We start from the raw sequence: 23,587 nt of genomic DNA on the forward strand, positions 1-23,587 counted from the left end.
GTACACGCTATCGAGATGCTACATAAATATTTTAACATTCAAATCAAGATATGATTCTGTAACAATTATGACCTACATTTCCAAACATAAATCCACAAACCATAAATGTTTAATTTACGTATCCTTCTCCTTCCCTGTTTATGTTTATTTTTTCAAAATCTATTCTACCGCTCTGAACCCCGTACTTTTCTATTGGTTTTGAATGGCCGCATTCTTGCACCTCGGTGTAAAAACATGCACTTAGTGTCAACAGTCGAGCTGTAGTTATTAAACCATGGCTGACAGACGACAGGGTTTGATCCCATCAGCTGGGATAATAGGTAAGTTTGACCTATGTTTGTATATGGATGCATACATATAGAAGTTTATGTTTATATTGTTTTACTCCCACCAACACTTACAAATTAATTACATACACAATATACCAATACTCTTACAGGCTGACGTGTTCTCCTCCTTTTACATATCATTAATACTCGTTGTTGTTGTTGTTGTTGCTGTTGTTGTAGGGTTTAACGCCATTTTTCAGCGCACGATAGGCTATACATGGCGGCCAGTATTAATGGTGGAGGAAGAACCCGGAAAAAAAACCCAGAAAGAAGCACCGACCCACGAGAAGCTACTGGCAAGCTTTCTCACATCCCCACATTGGCTGAATCCTAGACTCGAACCCACGCAGACAGAGGTGAGATGGCAGTGATACACCTACACGAACTAACTTAACAGAAAGTCAGTCTGGATGGCATTTGTTAAACTGAGATAAAGACATCTGGGGTGCGATGACAATGGTGATTTATGATTTCTTGCGCGCGGACGAGGCATTTGCGCCAGGATACAGAGGTAATGTTTTTTGAAAATGACGAAAATTCTGTTTCTAAATGAGGTACTGTTTAATCTCGACCTTTCAGCAAATTACACAACGCACTCTTAAAACAAGAATTTTGAAACTCATTTCTGCCGCCGGCGTGTGCTAAAATAACCCCCATCTATTATATTCATCAGTGCCCCCACCCACCCGCCCCTGCGCCTCACCACCTCCGGAAAAAGAAAAACGAGAGGTATCCAGGCATCGATAAATACTATCGCCCCGGCAGAAATAAGGTAAAATAGGCGTCTATCTTCGAATCCACCAGACAACCACAAGTAGTTAGTTTGATAGGAAGGTGAAAGTGGGATTGTAAGTTTTTAAACGCTTGCAAGTGTTGTTAATGTCAAATAACGGCGATTGCTTTACTGTTCACATTTAAATACTGGTCAATAAATAAACCAATTTGTTAAAAATTATGGTTTCTGTACATGCTTAATGGTAATATAATTGAAGTTAAATTAGCAAGCCTAAAGTGGAAATGAGAGACATGTAATTTGATCCTTGGTTCTCTTGAGTCAATGATTTAATGTATATGCTAGGAAAGGCGTACAACCATCGTTGCTATCCCACTGTACTTTTAAAGTATTGCATTTATGTAATTGGAGAATAAAATGGTTAAGATAATTTGATAGAATACCGACATCAAACAGCTTCTCCAGATCGAGTGTTTTATGTAGTTTACCCGTGCAATTAACATTAAATTCTGGAATATCCTACAGTTGTATACCTTCCCAAACCCTCTTCAATTTAAATATATGTATGAGAACAACTCTGAAGAGTAGATCAAAACAACGTTGCACACCAAGAAACAACACAGCAGGGCACGACACATTAATATTGAAAGTGCTTAAAAGGTACATTATTAATGTTCTCGCATGTTCACTGTTTTCCCTCTGAGCATACAAATCTGGATTATGTCCCCTGTATGAATAAGCTAGGACGGGGAGTTATCATTTTAAATTCACTCAAATATCAAAAAGGATGTCGATTTCTTATTATAGTTAGTATGGCATGAAATATAAGGTATATATTAATTACTCAGCAAAAGTTCTGTGTTAAATATTGATTAAGGGCTTAACAACCAAAATTGGTCATAACTTGATAAACGGATTATTACAATTAAAATGGCATTAACTAGTTTAGTTAATATATTGTTGCTGTGAGCAATGCTGAAATAATCCTTAAAGAAGACAGAAAGAACTGCTACTAAGGTTATTCCTTTTTCTACTTCCATTACTAACACTAACATATTTCGTACACGACAGCAAAACACTACATACATATTTTATCTTTCAAGTCAATATATCATTCAACGTTTTCGGTCTGTAACCATTATGATCTAACTTTCCAAGCATAAATCCACAAACCAAAAATAATCTCATTTACGTCTCATTTCCTTTCCCTGTTTATGTTCCTTCTTTCAAAATGTATTCTGCCGCTCTGAACCCCTTACTTGGTCCGTTGGTTTTGAAAAGACGCAACCTTGAAACTAAGTGTATAAACAAGCACTACGTGTCAACAGTCGAGTTGTAATTATTAAGCCATGGCTGACATACAACAAGGGTTGTTCACATCAGCTGGGATAGCAGGTACGTTTGACCCATGCTTATATATGGGTGCATACATATATTTTTATTTGTCATTTCTTGTTTGCCACCGACACTTACAGATTAATAACATAACAAATAAACAAATACACTCACTAGCTGGCGTGTAGTGTACCTTTCATTTATTATGATTACCTGTCCGTTAATAATATATTGAATAGGTGATGTAACGACACACATTTGAAGTTAAGGAGGCTTAATTACAGTAGGCGAGTCTTGTCAACAACTACGCAGTATTTTCTACTGAATAATACGGAACTGAACCGTTCATAAAAAAACCTTGAAATCTGTTTACATTAATGATTTTATTTTTATATAATTCGTATATCCACTGAACGTTGCTCATGGCTCTGTTTTAAGAATAACACATATAAAAACAATTATATAGTCATATTGCATATATATATATATATATATATATATATATATATATATATATATATATATATATATATATATATATATATATATATATATATATATCTATGTATGTATGTATATATATCACTGATATGATAAGGAACAGATGTGAACGATTTAAGCTTTTTTTCAAGCTTTCAGAGAAATGTATGCTACTGCAATTGTATGATATACATTATAATGGAGAGGTTTGTCTTTTTTATTGATGGTCGACTAGTCCGTGTATAATATTTTCTCTCCAGGTCTCAGTAAAGCCAACTCAAAGCTCTAATATGTGTGTATGTGTGTGATTTGGATTCTTAACGTAGCTCTAACAATTTCCCTACCTAGTCACATTATCCTGACACTAGTTCGAAAAGTCATACAACGAACCTCTTAATGCTGAGAGCCTAGCGTGGCAGCTGTTAGTAATATTTTTGTTAGTCTTTGATATGACTTTGCAGGGTTCCAACCCGCAATCTCTAACACCCGAGGCGTATGCTCTAACCACTAGGCCACCAAGATCGGTCTGCATCTTTTTTCTTCTTGGTTGTTCGACTGCATCTATATTGACATGGAAACTTAAAAAGATCTGCATACATTTTCAATACAATAAGTTTGCCTTCATTTTCACTGCTTGGTACAAAAAGTAAAAACGTTTGAAAATAAGGTCATTCTTAATCGAATAAGGCTGAAAATCGCTTTTAAACTGGCCGTACATCGATGAAGATAGGGGCTGCCTCGTCTAAATATAGAGCCTAGCTTAGCTAATATGATCACGTGAGAAATAAAAAAATTGTAATGTACTTCGTAAAAGCGGATGTTGACGCTTGCACACTAATTTGTGTGATAATAAGGTAATGTACTGGTGTCGCCGATGGGATGAAACATATTAGTACATATTAATGTGGCCTCCCTTAAGAATAGCAGTTTATATGTGTAGATTAGTGGAGAAGCAAACCGTTTCTTGCACAATAGGGTCATATGGGTCATCTCAAAGCTTTTACCGATTGAAAGTGTACGTTGTAACATCTGTCTCTCTCTCTGTGTATGTCTGCCTCTCTGTCTGTATCTCTCGCTCTCTCTCTCTCTCTCTCTCTCTCTCTCTCGCAAAATACAATAATGAAAGGATAATCCCTTTACCTGTTTATGTATATGGTTTACACATATATTCATCCCAAGTTCACGCACAGTGAAAGCTTAATTTTAATATGTGAAGCTTTAGAGGGGTTTCTTATTTATATTCAAGATGATTAATTTACCTGCTCTCATTCTATTTCATTATATGCTATTTTAATTAAACATTCTATACTGGCCTTGACATTGTCCTAAATTAGCCTATTTTTCTACTTGACCCAGATTATTGAGTTTTGTATTCTTTTCACAGCTTAAACATGACTCGAGTATGTGTTTGTGTGTGATTTGGATTTTTGACGTAGCTTTAACAAGTTTCCAGTCATATCGCTACGATGTCTTCAGTTTGGCAGTTTATATTGATGTCTAGCACTGGGACATCATGCTGCAGACAGATAGCATGATGTTCCACCCAGTCACATTATCCTGTCACCAGTCCGACCAGTCCTAACACTAACCTCTCTAAATGCTGAGCGCCAATCGAGGCAGCTGTTAGCACCATTGTATAAATTCCCGTATAAATCTACCTAGCTTACCTGATATTTTACACGTATTATATTATAATTTTAGTAATATATTTTTAATATAACTACAATTTTATTTCGTACTCATTACGTAGTTATAGAAGGTTATTGTCCGTTATGTAATATTTATGTAATTACGTTTTCATACTTCAGATCTAGTAGAATCACATTGTATCAGTTGTCGTCTCATGTGTTTCATTTGGGCTGAAATTTATTTATTCCAACGCATGTGTCATAACCTTGAGAATGACACAAACCAGCTTTTATGTTTCACCTGCAATAATTTAGATATTTAAATTTGCGTTAAAATATTAGCTATCCATTTTAAACCACTTTATACATCAAAGGACTAATCCCAATCATATTCCACGTCTGTATATTTTATGTTGTATCAAACACAATACATGACTAGGCACAGACAGACCGGCAAGCAGTAAAACATAATATTCACCTTTCTGAAAATTGTGTGATGATAAAAGACATTGATTGTGTAGGTAGTTAAACGTTATGATTTTCTATGATAAGTATGAAGAGATTTCAAAAAAATATCAAAACATTGATATAAATATATAATTCGCTGACAAGTACATCCTGTATAATAGATCCTTTCATATAATAAGAAACAGAAAACAAATTTACATACATGTATATCTGAATATAATGCTATAATTCAAAACCTCACACATTACTATATAAACAAGATCATGTCGAAAAAATCAATACTATATATACTTTTGTATTTACTATAATAGAACTGCAGTACATTTTTGTCTCTAGGGCATTTGCGTGATAGTGTCACATGAAAAAATAGACTTCACTGCGGTGGGTCTAAATGGGTGACTTACTACACAGTATTTACGACATGTGATACTCTGGATGAAAGCTCGTTAAGAAGAGTACGAGGGAATATATCATTGACGTTTCTTGCCCATACTATGCTAACATAAAATAACTAATGTTTGCAAAGTAATGAGAGATATCACTATCACTCTGAAAAAATGATACTTTGAAAAGGTGAAAGTAAGTTCTTAAGTATGTCAAAACCGGGAAGTACAGGATATTGTGTTGTTACAAAATGTTACATAACTATTTGTACAGGAATACAAGTTTGATTATTCTGATGTTTCAACAAGTCCGATACCCCTTAACATGACAAAAAAGGAAACTGAACAAAACTATTTAAATTAAAATGTGGTCGATGTAGAAAGATGTTGATTATATTTGCGGGTTTGTCGTTTTGTAGTCTTCTTTGTATATTCAGTAAGATTATTTCACTTTCCTGGTTCCATCGACCAGATGGACAAAACCAGGAAAGACCTCATTGCACTTGCTCACAACCCCACCTAGAGCTCCGAAACTAGGAGAATATAATCTTTGTATTGCCAGCATATTTTCGTTGAAATACTTTTTCATTTTGTTCATTTTGTTCATTAATGACTCGTTCTCATATACTTACTACTCAATCAACTAAATATCTCTGATATAATTACAGTCACGCCAATTTATTTAAAAGAGGGCTGGTGATATTGCTCATCGGTTTTAGATTATAATACACTAGTTTTCAACATCATCAGTCAAGTTGAAGCCAACCAGTCGAAACATCAGAACTATTATACGTTTATTCCTGTAGACAAACAGTTATGTAACAGTTTTTAACCTCAAAGCTTTATTTTTGTCTTGTCTCGGTTCTGTGTTTGCCTTTGAAAACAATATTCGTTCAGAATCAAAGCGCCTAGACTAATTAGAAGACAGTTTTGCACTCTTCTTGGTTAGTTTGTTGCATCTATTGTAATCAATTGCATATACATTACCCATTTGCTTGCATACTTGATATGACTGATATTCACCATATGTTTTGTGTCCCTCATATATATATATATATATATATATATATATATATATATATATATATATATATATATATATATATATATATATATATATATATATATATATATATATATCTTTATTTATTTATAATGAACACAATTATCTGCACAGCAATTTAAGTTAAAGTTGAGTTTAGTTGTAAGTTTTATTCCTTACTGACGGACCCAAATTAGATCAGTTTAATATTTCTTTTGGTTCAACAGGTGCATATAGGCTTGACTTAAATTTCATAGTTGTCCCCCTTGCATGTTCTTGGTTGTCTCTCTTGCTGATATGCATACGTGTATGACGATAAGATCATGTTCTCGTTTTCGTCTACATATCTAATATAATCAGGAAATTCCCACACCCACAAAGAGAATGAGAGAGAGATAGAGAGAGATTTTTCATTTTGTTGCAGCGAGGTTCAATTATGGAGGTTCCTTGTTTGTTGCTTTATCGCAATGCAATGCGAGTAGTTTTTTAGGAACGAGACAGTTGAAATAATGTACGTTGCCCAAGAATACACCATGCTAGTTGACCCAAGCTGGTCGGACAGTAGGATTCAAACCCGCACCCTTTATTTCGTGAGTTCGGCACGCTAATGACTGACCCATCGAGGCTCCTATACAGAGATTCATATTTACATTAGCTGGAGTAACAAATACTTGCAATAGCTGGTGAAAATTTGAAATCGTCTTTTCTTAAGGCTAAACCATAAATAGATCAGAGTAAGCTGCTGTAAAATCTTCATTTCTTTCTGTATTAAATCGATGTTCTATAACAAACTGTATTTGATTGATTTATTATGTTTCAGTGCCATTGAAGGAAATCAACGTGTCAGTAACTATTAATGGATTTGTGGCTGATATTCAGTCGAATGCTCATTACGTGAATGAAGAACAATCTCCGATTGAAGCCATTTTTGTCTTCCCTGTTGATGACCAGAGTGCTATGTATAAGTTTGAGGCAGACATTGATGGCAGACATTTAATTGCAGAGTGCCATGAGAAGGGACAGGTCATTGCTTCTTTTGACCCATATGTGGCATTTATTTAACCTAACACGGAATAATTGCATTTAGAAATTACTAAAAGTTCTTTACTTTTGTATAAGTGTGTTCTAATTCACAGATAAATAGTTATTCTCTCACAGTGTTCATAACGAAAATATTAATTATCCATAAGAGTAAGAAACTAAGTAGGGTAAAAGATGCGCAATGACACATATACCCAAACACACACACACACACACACACACACGAAGTATGGTCAATTTTAAAATGCTTTATTATCCACAGTGTTGTTACATATGTATTCCTTCTACGAATATAATATACCACACCACACTTATTGAGTTGAATGAGCCAACTTCAAAGTTTAATATCATGTTGATAAGAAAGAGAATCGTATCTACTAGTAACTTGGTAATAATCACAAACCGGTAGTTTGTCAGTTTAGTATGATCTCACCGTCGTTGGCCTGATGGCGCAAGGTATTTTGTTTTTATAGACGAATGTAATTCCTCATCAACCTGCGTAACATGCAAGAAACAAATATGAAATGCGTAATCTCAAAATTCGGTGATATTTTTGAATTGCTGTAATAACACAAAAGGTCAATTTATTATTCCCTTAACACGACGGTCAATGGCAGTTCATAGTTAAAAATGTTACGTACTTCAACCCTAAATGTATACTTGCAGGTCTCACGTCTGAAATTAATTTTGACACCATGCGTTCACAATACAAACGCAACACCTTTCCTTATAAGTCTGTTATGAAATTCACCGTGTACTATAGAGCTAAAAGCAACTTAAAATAGTCGTCATCCATACGGTTTATTGAAATATTAACACATAGCTTTGATCGGTTGCCGGTGATTTAGAAACATGTTATCAATAGGTATCACACCACTAATTATTTTTGCAGGAAAATAACAAGTTTGCAGGTGAGGTAACATAAATTAGAGTACTAAATCGTTTGAGAGACTCTTTATACAAAACAGATCAGTTATGTATATTATTAACATAGATCTATAACCTCTTTGCGCTGGTTGGGAACAGAATATTTAGTTTTATTTTCATATCCTGTTAATTCATGCTGACCGATTAGAATAAGAACTCGAGGTGGGAAACTATATTATAGATAAGACTCCTTGGCATCCAAATGTTTATCAGCACGAGCTCTATTAAATGATTAAAACACGAAATGTTCACACCTGACTGGTTTGTTTTAGTTTCAAGGCATAGCAAGGCAAGTGGGTAATCGATTGCCCAGGCGATTAAAGATTAGGTAATTAGCTAGAGGAATCAGAAATAAAGGATTAGGTGTATAATTTAAGGACATCTAAACACTAGTGAAACATTTAAGCGGATGTGTTATCAAAAGTATAAACGAATTAGAAACTGAATAATCTAAACATACTGAGTGTGCATTCCAACCATTTTAGACTCTTAAATAGTCAATGCAACGTTTTCATTTAAAACATTGATGACTTTTCTTTGTATGCTCCTTAGATTTGTAATATTTAGATAATCTAAACCCACCTCTCTCTCTCTCTCTCTCATTTCACGCCCTTTACACATTTCGTTTCTTCCTGTTAGTTATATTGAAACACGAAGACTGTTTATATAATACAACCTTGATCATACTTGACTCATATGCTTTTCATGGCTGGACTTGGATGATTTTTTTTCAATAATGTTCTGCTCTCTTTAGTAATTTTAAATATATTTAAAGTACATTGGTCAAATTAGCTCAAGCAATACATTAATGAAACTATATAGCAAATCTGCAATATCCACCGACATTCAATTAGTGTATTCTGTTTTACGTCCTTTAATCAACTATTGATTATGACCATTTCGTTTTCATGGTATCTGAGTATCGTATACACATGGCTGTCAATGTCATAATATTGCACTTTGTATTATAAACTAGTGACCAATAAAATGTGGCACATCGAAGCAATGTAACAATAGTCCCCGAGGTTGAGGAGTTGAGGAACCATGAACGACATGTGTTTTCAGTGGACAGAAGAGTTCCAGTTTAAGGGGAGTAACCAAACTTCCGAAAAATACTATTTCAACGTATGCATGAATATATTTTGGCCGATAAGAATTTCTAAAGACTAACCTGATTTTTCCATCTAACTGTGTCACGTACAATATTTGAATAGAACCTCTGAAGTTAAAAATTCATGACTTTTTTGATAATTAACAACGACAACTTATTCAAATTCTAAATAATTCACAACGAAGAAAATACAACATTGACGAATTTGTCGACAACATTAGACGTTATTCTTATGAAACGTCTAGTCTATATATCAAACATGAATTATATTCAACAAAAACTCGACCAAATGACACGTGCGAGTTGTCCTTTAAAAAGTTCGGTACGTGTCTCAACGGTCATTCTAAAAACACGGAGGCTATAGATGAAGTAACATTTTTAAAATCCGCCTGCGTAATTATTCTTCTTACATAAGATAGATAAGTACAATTTGAATATCGGTAAAAGATTACAAATAATTTGCAATTACACCTACATGATTTATCTAGCAGGGACACTCACCAATATTTATGCTATAAAGGGTTCTTTCTAATTTAAAGATCTACAGTTGCACGTTTGTATATATTTCTCAATGAATGCAGGAATGAATGAATTGGAGAGGGCATATATCGAAAGGGAGGAGATTTGCAATTCACTGCCCACCGTATCTTTATATCCTTCAAGTATACGACTTTTAACATAATATTAATGACTCAATGTAATTTGATGTAGGGTGTAATACAATGAGACATAAATGGTAATGATTTATGCGACGGTTTGTAAATCAAATAGCATAACAGGTATGACATTGTTGTATGACCTATTCACACTTCACTTAATAACAACGTAAAATATGGTCGTGCTGTGCCATTGATAACTCTTTTTAATGTGTTGACATTCATGATTAACTTTATCTCTTAACCAAGTGCTCAGAGATTTCGTTTATCATGTTTCAGATATATTATAAAACTTAGGTAAAACCATGCAACATTATACATTTCTAATCAACCTTAAAATGAAACAAAGACGGGAATAATAAAAAACGCCACATTACATCTCCTGGCTTAAGCGAATTGTCATTATTCGGATAATTTAGAAGAGTTGACTTAATTTCATTTTTTATTTCCAAGAGCACGGTTATTGACGCAAATTTAGCTGTGATTAAAATACAGAATGTATAACCTATTTGTACGTTTGTCTATATTCAACTTGAAAATACACATATGATATTCTATATTTTTTACATATGATCCTTGGTTGAAAAGTTGGTGTTTACTCGTGGCTCACCCAACTCAGTAATACGAACTAAAATTCTGTAGAAATCCTATACACCGTCGATACCTTGATTTCAACATACCATTTTAGGCTACAGAGATATATGACGACGCGTTGTCTCACGGGATGGCTGCATTGCTTTTAGAAGAGGACGAGAGTTCTGGGGACATTTATAGGTGTAAACTTGGAAATTTGCAACCCAATGGAGAAGCAGATGTTTCCATGGGTTTCGTAACAGAATTGGACATAGAACCAGATGGCAAAGTGAAGTTCACTCTTCCAACAATCCTGAATCCACGATATTCTCCCAGCAAGTGTTACAATTAATTGCAGCAACATGTATTAACTTGTGCGTACAAAGTAGTTCGTAAATACCTCATAAGAAACGATGTCTATACAGTGTTTTCTTAGAATCATTATAGGACCAGACATATATTCTCAATATTCAAGGGCGAAATATTAATACAAATGTAACGAATACCTTAGAAATAATGACTAAAAGAAAATATGCCAATTCAGCAAATAAATATACCAGACAAGGACCAAATTATTACACCAAAATATATGTGGACTTTACCTCCTTGAACATGATAATCGCTGGTTGTATCATGACTTCATTTATCACAATCACTAGATTGTATATTCCTCATCATCGAGTCAGAAAACCAAATTGATATAATAATATATTTTTTGTATTTATTTTGTACTAGCCATGTTTCATTGTTAAGACATGTTTGCCTTATCTAGATAGACAAACACGTCTCTCTCTCTTTCTTTCTCTGTGTGTGTATATATATATATATATATATATATATATATATATATATATATATATATATATATATATATATATATATATATATATATGTTTGTATGTATGTATGTATTGTAGATGTTGGCAGACTGCAGTCAGTTGAAGGTGCTGGTTACGTAGACCCGAACGCCATTCCTTACAGATTTATCTTTCATCTGACGATAAGAGGTCCGCAGAGGATCAAAGGAGTTAAAGGGGAAAATATCAAGGTTTCTGTTGAGTACGTAGAGGACCGTAAAGTAGCAAAGGTAAGTATACTTGCAAGATATGTCATATTGTCTAAACCGTTAAAATGATAGAAGGAATATTTGTCTCAATTGAACATAAAGAGGTTACGAGACAATGAAAAGCACCATTATCATAGACTATCTTCCTTACAGAAATTCATCCAATCACTTTCCAAAACCATATGTTATCCGACAGAGGCATGGGAAATAATATGAGACATACCCCCCTAGCATCACTAAGACAGAACAAGGAAAATGGTAATATCTTCCATAATTATTCTATCAGAAAATTGTATAATGTAACTGTTATCTTGCCATTCCCAGTCACCACACCGGTCAACGCATCCTAATTGTTTAAGGTATAACCAGTAGTAAATATATTATAACAATGTTTTTCTTACACAGCTTTTATTACAAATTCGACGAGTAGATAGTTGCTAAATATGCATCTCAAATTCGTCCTGCTTGTCCGAAGATTTACGTTGGCTGCACTTACGTTCGTTTCTTTACTGTCGATATTTGTAACTGCATTGCCGCAATTAAGTAAATGACTTCATATCATTGTTTTTCCTTCATATTTAACACAAATATCACTGATTATCTATCCAGCTACACTTTGCCAATATATGACGATTTCACCATCCTTCGTCAGGAGTTCCATTCATCAATTGCTCCATACAGAGCTTGCTTGCCAGACATCATCACATTTCCCAACTGAAAATGATAGTATCAGAAAATCACGGACCTATACACATATCAGAATATTTACAGTCAATTTTTGGAATATTTATGTACTTATGTCTGTCGATAATATATTTCCTTTGTTGTGATTTCACTTCGGGACATTTATATAGTGGCTAGAATTTAATACTTTACGATCATTTGTTATCATAAATGCAAGGTAGTATGGAAAAATAGAAAAATTATTTGCTCTGCAGCAGTGAAACTTAATCGATATTCTGTTGACAACTGTATGTGAATTGTTGGTCTTTATTTGAGACGATGTTGAAATTTCACATAATTTTTAAAGTATCGATTTGACATCCAAAAAAAAAAGAATCAATATGTAAGTAAATCATTTCTTGAAAATGGAGTCTTTGTATGTATAACAGAAGCGATACTGAAAAGAAACTTACGACAGTATCCTAGCTCTGAGACCAAAGTATATTTTCTGATTCTACATTTAAGAGCGTCCTGGCGCCAACTTTAATGTGTATACTGGTCGATTTCTCGATCCTGTTCTCAACACGTATTGCCTTGAAATGAATATTGTCGCACATACTGTGTACGTCTATCTAACGGTGCCTCACTTCCATTTTATGCTACGATGTTATGTTTCACTGTAGACATTTGTGTACATTTCTGTATTTTTTCCGCTCTCGTCGGCCAAGTACAAGTTTGCGCTCTAAACATTGTTTATTCAGTCTCCTCATGTTCATGTATGTTTCTATAGGTGACATATTTACCCAGTACTTAGTCGATCACACGTTTAGCCCCTGAGACTTTACAAGTTAGGTTCCGGCTATATTGATTATACGTGTGCCTGGTCGTATGCTTTTAAGAAACTCCTCATATTAGAATAAGTTCGTCATTTTACAGATGAGTTTCATTTACCACGGTATCTTTAGGCCATCAGTTGTTATAGCTTTGCACCCACACGATATTCTAAGATCAATATTTGCAAACTCACAGGTTTATAAACAGTTGGTATTGTACTGATAATTTAAATGTGTTTCTTGGTCCTATTAGACTGTCTGCTACTAATATCGAGGTCACCATTCTACTGATTAAGCCCTGTATGGACATTGCATTCTATGGACAGGTACATATTTTAGTTTCTTAAATTTGCCCTTTTTTCTTACACAGAACTATGGGCAAAGCGCAAACAGCACACATCGCAGGAAGAAGGCGTCACCCGTCTGCATGCTGATGTTTCACAGTGTGCAACTGTACGGATTCAAGGTAGATAATTCAATTTACACTTCTTCCACGAAGTGCCAAACTTGGACTCGATCTGCAACCACCACAGTGCTCGGCAATTATGAATTCACTCTACCTTGCCTACTCGGGTTCGCCTTAATTCTTCTAAGCTAACAGCGAGGAACACATGTAACAAACATCCAAGTTCTTTCTCATTCAGTCGAGAGGTTACATGGATCAAATATACCATAACCAGTTGCAATTCCTCTATATTCTACCACTGGATAAGTCTCCCTACATAACGACTGTCCTGAAGCCACGGTTTCTAATTCAGGCATTCTACGAATTTAGGGTGCGACATTCCTTGTCCCTCTTCGCCAGCTCGGTTTCAAGTGTTACAGGGAATTTTAACATCGCACAACCAAGATAATGCTGTTTGTTCTCAAGTAATGTACTGTCATTTCCTCCACACTATTCGATGACAGGGGAAGATTCAGCCTTCTCAACTTCCGTTCAAGACGTTTTCTGCCCCCTGATATTTGTCATCCTCTTTCCACTCCATCTACAAACGTGACCAGCGCTGCAGCATATTTATGTCTTAGGACGGAACAGAAGAGTCTGATTTCAATTAATCCTGCAATATGGTAGACCTGTATACCTTCTGATCAATTTTCATCACCAGTTCGTCGGTGGCTCAATCTTTACCGCCCCACCTCTCCAGATTTTACTACGGAAACTCATCGCTTGACAGTGATTATTACAAGTGATTATTACAATTTCTGGATGACCCAGCCACTCTACATACGTATGGATCAAATGGTCTTTGTTTTGAAACTATGCAGTTAGTGAGCAATGTCGTTGCCATGACTTCGTTGTTGGACCTTCGCTCTATATGGCCATCTCCCAACGAAACATACCTTATCTGTTCACACTCATTCTCTAGGGCAAGCATGGAGTCAACGCACATTGACCAATGCGGTAACAGCAGATAACAATCTAATAGGTAGAACTTACCTCTGTGCCCTCAGACTGCACGTACGTGGATAATCGTTATAATGCCAAACACAGAGTACAGCATTTATCATTAAACGTATGTGTAACATTCCGATAGATATAGCCGTGATCAATCCATCTTTCTCTCTCTCAAAAACAAAACCGTTGATGTATTGATACTACAGAAAAGGAGTAAGCGGACCCAAGGGTAAGTCAAAGTCTATGAAAGCTGTCATATCAAAGCTCCACCCATCAGCTGTTTTGCATATCAAAAGGATATATCACAGATAAGGTTTTATCGTTCGTTCCACATCTAGCATTGATCCCAAAGTACACGACTCGCTATGTATTGTTACCTGCCTAAGCTCCCTCAATCCAGTCATCCACGACCCTTGGCTCCCACCGAAAACACCACAGCGCATTATAGACAAGAAGGACTTTACCATCACTGTATATTCCTGTTATTCGCGTATAGCATCATAAATCATTTCATAACACTACAGGTATGGCTCAACGTCGGTCACAATGTCTTCTCTCGTCTAATGAAGCGAATAATGGCGCATGTCTGGATCATTTCTTACTATTTCTTGCCTCACATCAACTCACCTAGACGACATCATTCAGCAACATTAGTGAGTTAGTTGTAACAGGACATAGCTGTCCATACCTTTCTAAACCAAACGTCCGGATAATTTGAAGCAGGCCCTCAAACTTAATCTTTCGCGCTGAAGCATATTAAGCATATGCAGTCAAGTAACACAGTTTCATTCAGTGGTGCGCAAACATATTTTGCCTTTCCGGGTATCGATATCGCGGCGAGTTACTTTCCTCCTTAGGTTCTTCGAGCACTATATATCCGACCTTCACGCCAAATTTGTATATAGACTGCCAAAATCGTTAACCCTATGCCGACATAGGAACCTACTTTAGATATTTACTTGGCTGCATAGGAAACGTTTTGAACTAATTTCAATGACATCGCTGCTTTTCCTACCAGACCTACTTCCTTGTGGCGTTAGCAACTCCAGGCAGACGTCGCGACATACGTGCCCCATCAACACACCCGAATTATTCAAGTTCCGACAATACAGGTAAATCTTATTCGTAACGGTATTCTCTTTTATGGCTTAGAACCGTCTCCCTTTCACGGATAAATACACTTGTGTCATGAACCCTCTGCTTCATCTGGACACATCAGCTAGACGCCACCTGGACGGCCCAGTCCGGGCTTTCAGGTGATACTTTGATAAGAACAGAGCCGTCGCTTGGAGGTACGTCATGCTTTTTATAATACTCATAAAGGGACAGTATGATATACCAGAATAGACTGTCGCGTTCTTGAGTAAGGGGGCTGCTAGATCATCATATGGGGAAAACAAGCATAACTTAATTGAGGTAATATGCACCTATGCTCAGGAGGTTTGTAAAATGTTGCCACCAATCTAACATCAGACACAACACATTGCTAATCTACATCATTAAGGCTGTGGAACAGAGATCGGATCCAACATTTTCTAGCTTTTATATCGGAGATCCGTCCGGTAGGACCTATATCAGCAGGACAACAGATCACCCATCCAGATCGATTGACAGTATCTTAAGGCGTGACTTCACTACTGGATTTGCGGGGCATTTTTCTCTTCGGATGCCGCACCCAGACAGATGTAGTTCGCTCCAGTCTGGTTATCTAGAAGCTATATCAATCACTATAGTGGACCGGTGATGGCCTCTCAGAGGCAAGGGAGAATACTTTTCTCCACCTCTTACATATTCTCGATAGGTAGTATGATTGGGTAACGTATTCAAAGACTAAACTAAGATTTCCTGGTTCAATATATTGCTTCTAAAATACCTGTACAATTATATTACATATACACCCTCCCGGCCTTATCGCAGTTACATCCATATAGAACGTGCCTTCCACTCTATGAGTAACTAACGAATTCTTAGACTTTGCCGACATATCATATACATACGGAGGGATCACCCTGCCCGACGGCCACATAGGTCGGCATACAACTATTAGCCCCATTTAGCTAATAGTGGTATCATGGAGGGCTGGATTTATAAGGTAGTAGTAGTACCCCAAAGGTATTCTGATTGGGTAAGTATTCTCGAGGAAACATATTTTATTAGGAAAAATTGTTTTCTTGGTATATGCTTATCCTTCTGTTTTAATTTTATTTTCATATGATTTGTACACAGTTTATATTTATAAAAATATATTACTCTCAGATGTACTTAACCCCAAAAAATGCCTTGATGTATGTACACAGCGTTACCAATATTTTACTTCCGTCCCGTACAGTTTATATTTATCCAGCTGAAACATTTCGTGAATATACTACCAACATAACACCTCTCCACCGCTAAAAACACCCCAAAACAAGCCGACAAAAAACCACAACATTTACTCTTTGCGAATTCACAAACTGATCTAGTATGAATAATTATGACATACGTTTACTACGTCCTATAATTACATTTGTATAGTGTGAAAATATTGCTGTAGAATGAAATTTTGCAAGATATTTCCAACACTGCAAACAACTTTGTCATGTTTTGCATAAAATAGACGTAACCCGTCTAATGAATACCATCACTCAACCTATTAAATTTTAGCAATATTTTCATTCCAGGCTATGCGTACTTTTGTATATTGTACTATTGGATTCAATAGTTAAAGATTTTCGTTTCCTGTGTTTTTTGTTGATATGGTTTATCTAATAAACTAATAAACTATAATTATGTTATGATACATTATGTGTGATTCATGTACTTGCTATTACCATCTGTACACGATACATCACGAACGAAGTTTGTACTCGCTATAACCTTCCGTACAGAATATCAGACCTGCTATGTATTCACTATATTAATGTACGACTCATACCTCAAGCATGGTTAATATTCCTTCAGAGAATGTGCATCAATAAATTGGTAAACTGTCAATGTCGATTTACTTTAAGTGTCACTACTGAATCTGTAGTACTTCAATGGTGACAATACGTTTGTGAGATTTTCCGCTTTCGTCTAATACCGATGTGAGACATAATTTACTACTTCTCAATCAAACAACCAATACATCACACAGAAACTTGCAGAAAATAAAAGCTCAAAACTAACAAAGAGGTGTATCTAGATCTTGAGATGTTTAACTCTAACTACGATACTTTATAAAACAATTATATGCTAAAATTAGTTTATCTTCAGTCTTAGCAAAGACAGCTTTAAAAATAGCCATATATACACTTTTCTGCACTTGTATTACTTCAGAACGATTGGTTGTTTTTAAACAAATAAAAGTTGTCGTTTCAGGAAAGTAATTACAATCAAATATGCTTCAAGGTAAGACCAGGATACCAGAAACATGCGTTCATGAACAACGATGTTTCTTGGATTTTCCTGTTATAGCATTTGTTTTGTTTATATTTTTATTTAATATGATAATGACCGATTTGTAACGTTCTGTGAAACTTATCCTTTAGAAACATATTCTGTTTCCGTGGATAAATGGGTAAAGTTTGGTAAGCATATGTCTTATGAACTTTTGATATTGCTGGCTCAGATGATTTTAATTGCTTAGTGAAACATACCCGCAAAATATACAAAATAACTAAGGATTAGGAAATTGATTCCCGTAGTTCATACATCTGTATTCAGCAAATTAACAGTATCTTCTGGTTAAGCTTAAATCTCACACACAGTTGCAACACACTTCAAATAGAAAACTAGTCTACTTCAGTAAGATACTGTTGATAAGATGAAATTAAGGGGAAATACTTATATAAGGTTATATTACGTTTACACTGTTTATTTGGCACAGCAAATATACAGCCTCTTTTCTCGTTCCATATAGATTAAGAAATATTATACTGTTTTTATATCATAAAATCTCCAAAAATGCTATCAAATGTACCTTATGGTACTTGTTTTAATAAACGTTTTTTTAAAGTAGATTTCTCAATGCCCTTGACTGATACCTGCATTATTACTTTTTAAAATGGAAAAAATAAAAAAGGGTTCCGTATATATATATATATATATATATATATATATATATATATATATATCTTTACTCTTCAGAATTAATTTTAAAAATTATGTTCTCATCATAAGTATAACTGCATGACGTTGATGAAGATTAACGTTATGGAAGGCTACATTAATACATTTATGTTAGCCGTGTTTGGTCAAACACACTATTTAAAAAGATGGATTATATTATTTGGTTAGAACCAAATTAATTAGACCGTAACTCATTTGTGAGTGACCGATGATGTATTAAGTGATTTGTAGTCTTTTCAAAAGGAGAGGAAATAAAGTTGTATGGATTGGAGCGGCCGTAAGCGGACAGTAATCAGAATTATACTATTTACCGTTTGCCTTATATTTACCTTTTATATTAATAATTTCCGTAAAGAAAATGAGAATATAAATTAACTTAAAATATTTACGATATTGTATTCAATAAAAATATTGAAGCATTTTCTCCATTCCCTCGAGATTTTAAACAAACGTTTCTTTTGATATTTATGATAGAGTGAATATCATATGCTGATTATTTATAGGAATACCATTTATAAAATGTTACCATATACATGTCATTAACATCTGCATAAAATGTTATGGACATCTTTCTTCTGACAGCAATCCTAAATATGATATTTTATATGTATTCGAGAATGATCGAGTGGGTTGATTATACGCGCATTCAGTCTAACAGTATGGAAGTAGTCATATGTTACATGACTATTTATTTTTCATTGTTTAAAATAATGCATTGCATAACAAGCACGTGTGATTGAAGTTTATTCTTTATCGACATTTAATTCTTTGACTCAATGCTTAGAGATATTAATTGTATGGCACAGTATAATGGATGGTTAACTCTATACAAAATTGACTGCCGAAGTTAACCTCTGTTGAAGCATAAGCTTGCACTATTAAAAGCGATATAATGTTTACTTGTCAATTTAAATAAAACTGTAGATAACATAAATTGTTCACAATGACTGCCATCATACTATTATGATATTTCATATATCTCTTTGCACAACGGTATGAACATTATATATTTCAATCATACTTATGAGGATAGACAATTACGTTGAAGTTTAGACCTGATGAATTAAGTTCTAGTACAAATAATCGGAATAAATATTCAGCAATTCGTTTTTATTTCGCTCTTCAAAGGTATCCCTGGATGAAGAATTCAAATTCGATCATGATCTTTGTGTACTTGTGGAATATGATGACTGCAATGCACCACAGATTATTTTGGAAAAGGGCAATCCCGAATCAGGTATTTCCATGCAGAGATGTATTTTTTTAAATAGAAAACGGTAAAGTTAGGATACACCACTGAAAGAAATGGGATTTTATTTTAAATTAGTAAATTATGACATATTTAAAATGACCTACATTATGAGCATTGATAGAAAATCTCTCGAGCATCTCTCACTTGTGTAATGTCTATAAGTGGTTGGTAACGCAAAATAAATGCCTCTATAGTGCAATATTAAGAAGGACTTTAGTTAGCAAACTTAGTGTTTGCTATAAATAAGCAACAAAGGCCTCAACCCGTCTGCAAACAACCCGTCTGCAAATATATATACATATATATATATATATATATATATATATATATATATATATATATATATATATATATATATATATATATATATTTATGTATGTATGTATATATATATATATATATATATATATATATATATATATATATATATATATATATATATATATATATATATATATATATATTGACAGAGGGACTACTGAAAGAAGATGTTTTGATGGTCAATTTTGTTTTGAAAACACCAGAAGATATCCCCAAAACATCACCAGGAGAATTCATTTTTATCATCGACAGATCAGGTAATATATTGCTGATTGCTTTTTGAAATAAATGATATATGTATTAAGTTGGTAGGAGGTGTTACAACCTGGATGGCATGCTATATAATCAGAACTAACTATTATACAGTCAAAACTATGTTAAACGACATTGGGCACATACATTGCACGAACGTTTGATATTGCTTTATGTGCATACCAAATATATATTTATGATTTATGCACACTATAAAAATGTTTAATTAGACTTAAAAATTCGTTTTCTTTTAAATGAAGAAAAAATCCGTTTTCCTTTAAATGAAGAATTATTCGGCAATACCCTTAAACAATATGTAATTTCCTCATGCTAATAACATATATGACGTACATTTATCCATTCTATTCAACCTAGCGATTAATGTGTTTAATTTCCCCACGTAAGTGTGTATGTGATAATCGTACGATCGTGTTTTTGTACAGCAAATATGGTGCGCTGTATTGCATATCAATGAAACCAAAAGAGTAATGATGGGAGAAAATTGTTGTTTCTTGTTTACCACCAAAAAAAGTGTATTGCAGTTGCGTGACCGATTAGGATGAGAGATGAGAAAAACAGCTATTCTCGTAAATCCCGTAGAAAGCTTTATGATGCAATATGAAGAGCGATATAAAGAGCGTAAGAAAATATATTAAAAAAGGATTGCATTATAGTAAGATTACTACATAGGTAAATAATAATGTTTAAAATTAAAATAACCATAATACCTTTTGAACGTAAAGAGTGTCGACTTTAATGAAACTCTTTATTTAGCATTATTATAACCAATAGGAACTCAAAAGGATTTAACACAAAAAAATATACGATATATTACTCTAGGGCGTTTATCATTTATAGGTGAATAAAGCCGTATAATAAGACATACCTTACTGACAGTATACATATGGGAACACGGTAGAATAACTTTTTTCCTGTCCAAAAACATACGGTGAAACATTTTGTTAATCAAGGTATGTATCCTAAGACGTAAGAAATGAAACAATTTTGTGCTGACTTTGAGCCACCACCCCCACTGCACTTTACTTTGAGCCACCACCCCCACTGCACTTTACAATGAAATAGATGAACAAAACACTTATTTGAAAGTAAAAGGAAAGAAATTAACTTTTTTTTTCTCATGTTAAATTTGTAAAAGAAAAACGATATATCCACGAACTCTGTTTATGAAGCAGCTGCCGTCTGGCATTTCATCTTTATTACAGTGTGTATCGCTTATGTCAGGAAACAACATCGCAAATAAGATGGGAATATCACCCGATTGCTTGAAGTCACACGCCATTCACGCATGTTATAAGGTGCGAAATGATGAAGATTTTATTATATCTAGGTGAACTATAGGAGAGCATCTCCCAAATGAAAATCATTATTTGAAAATAATTTCACTGTGAGTGCAAATGATAATCTTTCCATATGATGGGTTATAAAATTATTATTAAAGCAAGTTATTGATGTGTATACTATTTAATCATCAATGCCCGTTTGTATACGTTATGGTTACAAACAAATAAAAGCCCGGGTGATGAATAAACACAACTGGCAGAAAGCAATAAACTCATTGCTTAAACTTACCGACAGGATATCAAAACAACCCTAATATTGTTACAAAAGAAGCCAACTCAGGTAACTGAATTCAGACTCTTTGAAGTGTGCCGATTTTCGTTTTATAAAGTCGGCCGACATAAGGAAGCCAACTTTGGTGTCTTGGGATTATTTTAATGAGCTGTTTTATTTTGTTTTACAAAGTCGTCTCACATAGGGAAGAAAGAATTTATTCCTTTTTACCTGTATCAACGGGAATTATGAAAATAAATTGAAATAATGGAACAGTTTTGAAAGCGACACAATCTAGTGCATCTTGCAAGCATATCGATATAAGACTGAACAATGAATTAGTTTCCTATAATTTCATCTAAATGTTCCCTATCCATAATTTATAGTGTCTTAAATTTCGACAAAAATTATCATGTACCTAGTCTTGTGAGGATACATGTGCGTCATTTCCGGTTGGCGTCCTCTATAGGTGGGAAATCGTAGCTAAGAGGAAGAAACAACGTTGCATACTTATATTTTGAGTAATTGAATTAGTATCACTTTATACATGATAATGTGTTTATTTCTTATGACTATAACTACCTCTAATCACTTAATGCAAAATCTGATATGAAAAGAAAAATGTTCGATTTGATCGGTTAACTTCAAGAAGCCATCTATGTGATAAACGAAAGAGTTAACCCAAGATCGGTGACGATGAAACAAAGATACAAAACATTTATAATTTGTATGTTAGGAAACTTGGTTCAAATCTATTGACCAGTAAGACATATTTTACAGCTTTCATGTATTTACTGCAGCTCATTAAATCGTTCGTCTCTGTCTCTGTGTTTGCCCCAATCTCTCCCTCTCTCGTTCTCTCTCTATATATATATATATTATAATGTAATATAATATGAGTACAAGGGGATTTTACAACTTTTGCGGAATTAGTTGTTTAAAATGTAGTTACTTTAATGAAAGTTCTTATAAGACAATATCAAATGCGCTACTTAACATAAAAAACACATTTACAGATTAGCTTCTGGATTGTATTAACAACCTTATTCCTGTATACTAGATTTAGTTTTTGGAATAGATATTTGTGTTTGACTGAGAGAATACTTTCTTTCTGAAAAGCGTGGGTACATTTCATTATCCGATCGCAGTGTTTGGATGTACCGATATCATGATTGTTTTAGATTCCACTGCTTTTATATTTCGTCACCACATACTAGTTTAACCTTATTTATAATATGTTTGCTATTTCAATGATATAAAATTGAATAATCTACCCGTTTAGGAAGCATGGATGGAAAGAAGATACAAAATGCCAAGAAGGCGCTACTGCTGTTTCTGAAGAGCTTACCCGTAGATAGCTATTTCAATGTCACTAGATTCGAAAGCATATTTCCAGACCATGTGATATTTCTTCAATTTGCATATTCTTTGGATGTA

At 34.3% G+C, this 23,587-nt stretch overlaps 1 protein-coding gene across 6 annotated transcripts in view; it reads left to right on the plus strand.

Moving 5' to 3' along the window:
- The first annotated feature begins 254 nt into the window (after positions 1-254).
- The window catches only part of LOC149784302 (von Willebrand factor A domain-containing protein 5A-like), a 133,081-nt gene continuing 109,748 nt past the window's right edge, over positions 255-23,587 (plus strand). For 5 of the 6 annotated variants that reach the window (XM_089932321.1, XM_089932327.1, XM_089932326.1 and 2 more), the window contains exons 1-6: positions 255-320; positions 7,219-7,421; positions 10,822-11,041; positions 11,624-11,793; positions 19,882-19,990; positions 20,476-20,583. In XM_089932321.1, the coding sequence (XP_089788447.1) occupies positions 275-320; positions 7,219-7,421; positions 10,822-11,041; positions 11,624-11,793; positions 19,882-19,990; positions 20,476-20,583 (856 nt within the window). In that variant the 5' untranslated portion in view covers positions 255-274. Of the gene's footprint in view, positions 321-2,368; positions 2,458-7,218; positions 7,422-10,821; positions 11,042-11,623; positions 11,794-19,881; positions 19,991-20,475; positions 20,584-23,587 lie in introns of those variants that run through there. The other variant, XM_089932322.1, reaches the window with a different exon arrangement.

This window comes from Sinohyriopsis cumingii, chromosome 14 (assembly GCF_028554795.1).
Source record: "Sinohyriopsis cumingii isolate HCF-2022 chromosome 14, ASM2855479v2, whole genome shotgun sequence".
NCBI lineage: Eukaryota > Metazoa > Mollusca > Bivalvia > Unionida > Unionidae > Sinohyriopsis > Sinohyriopsis cumingii.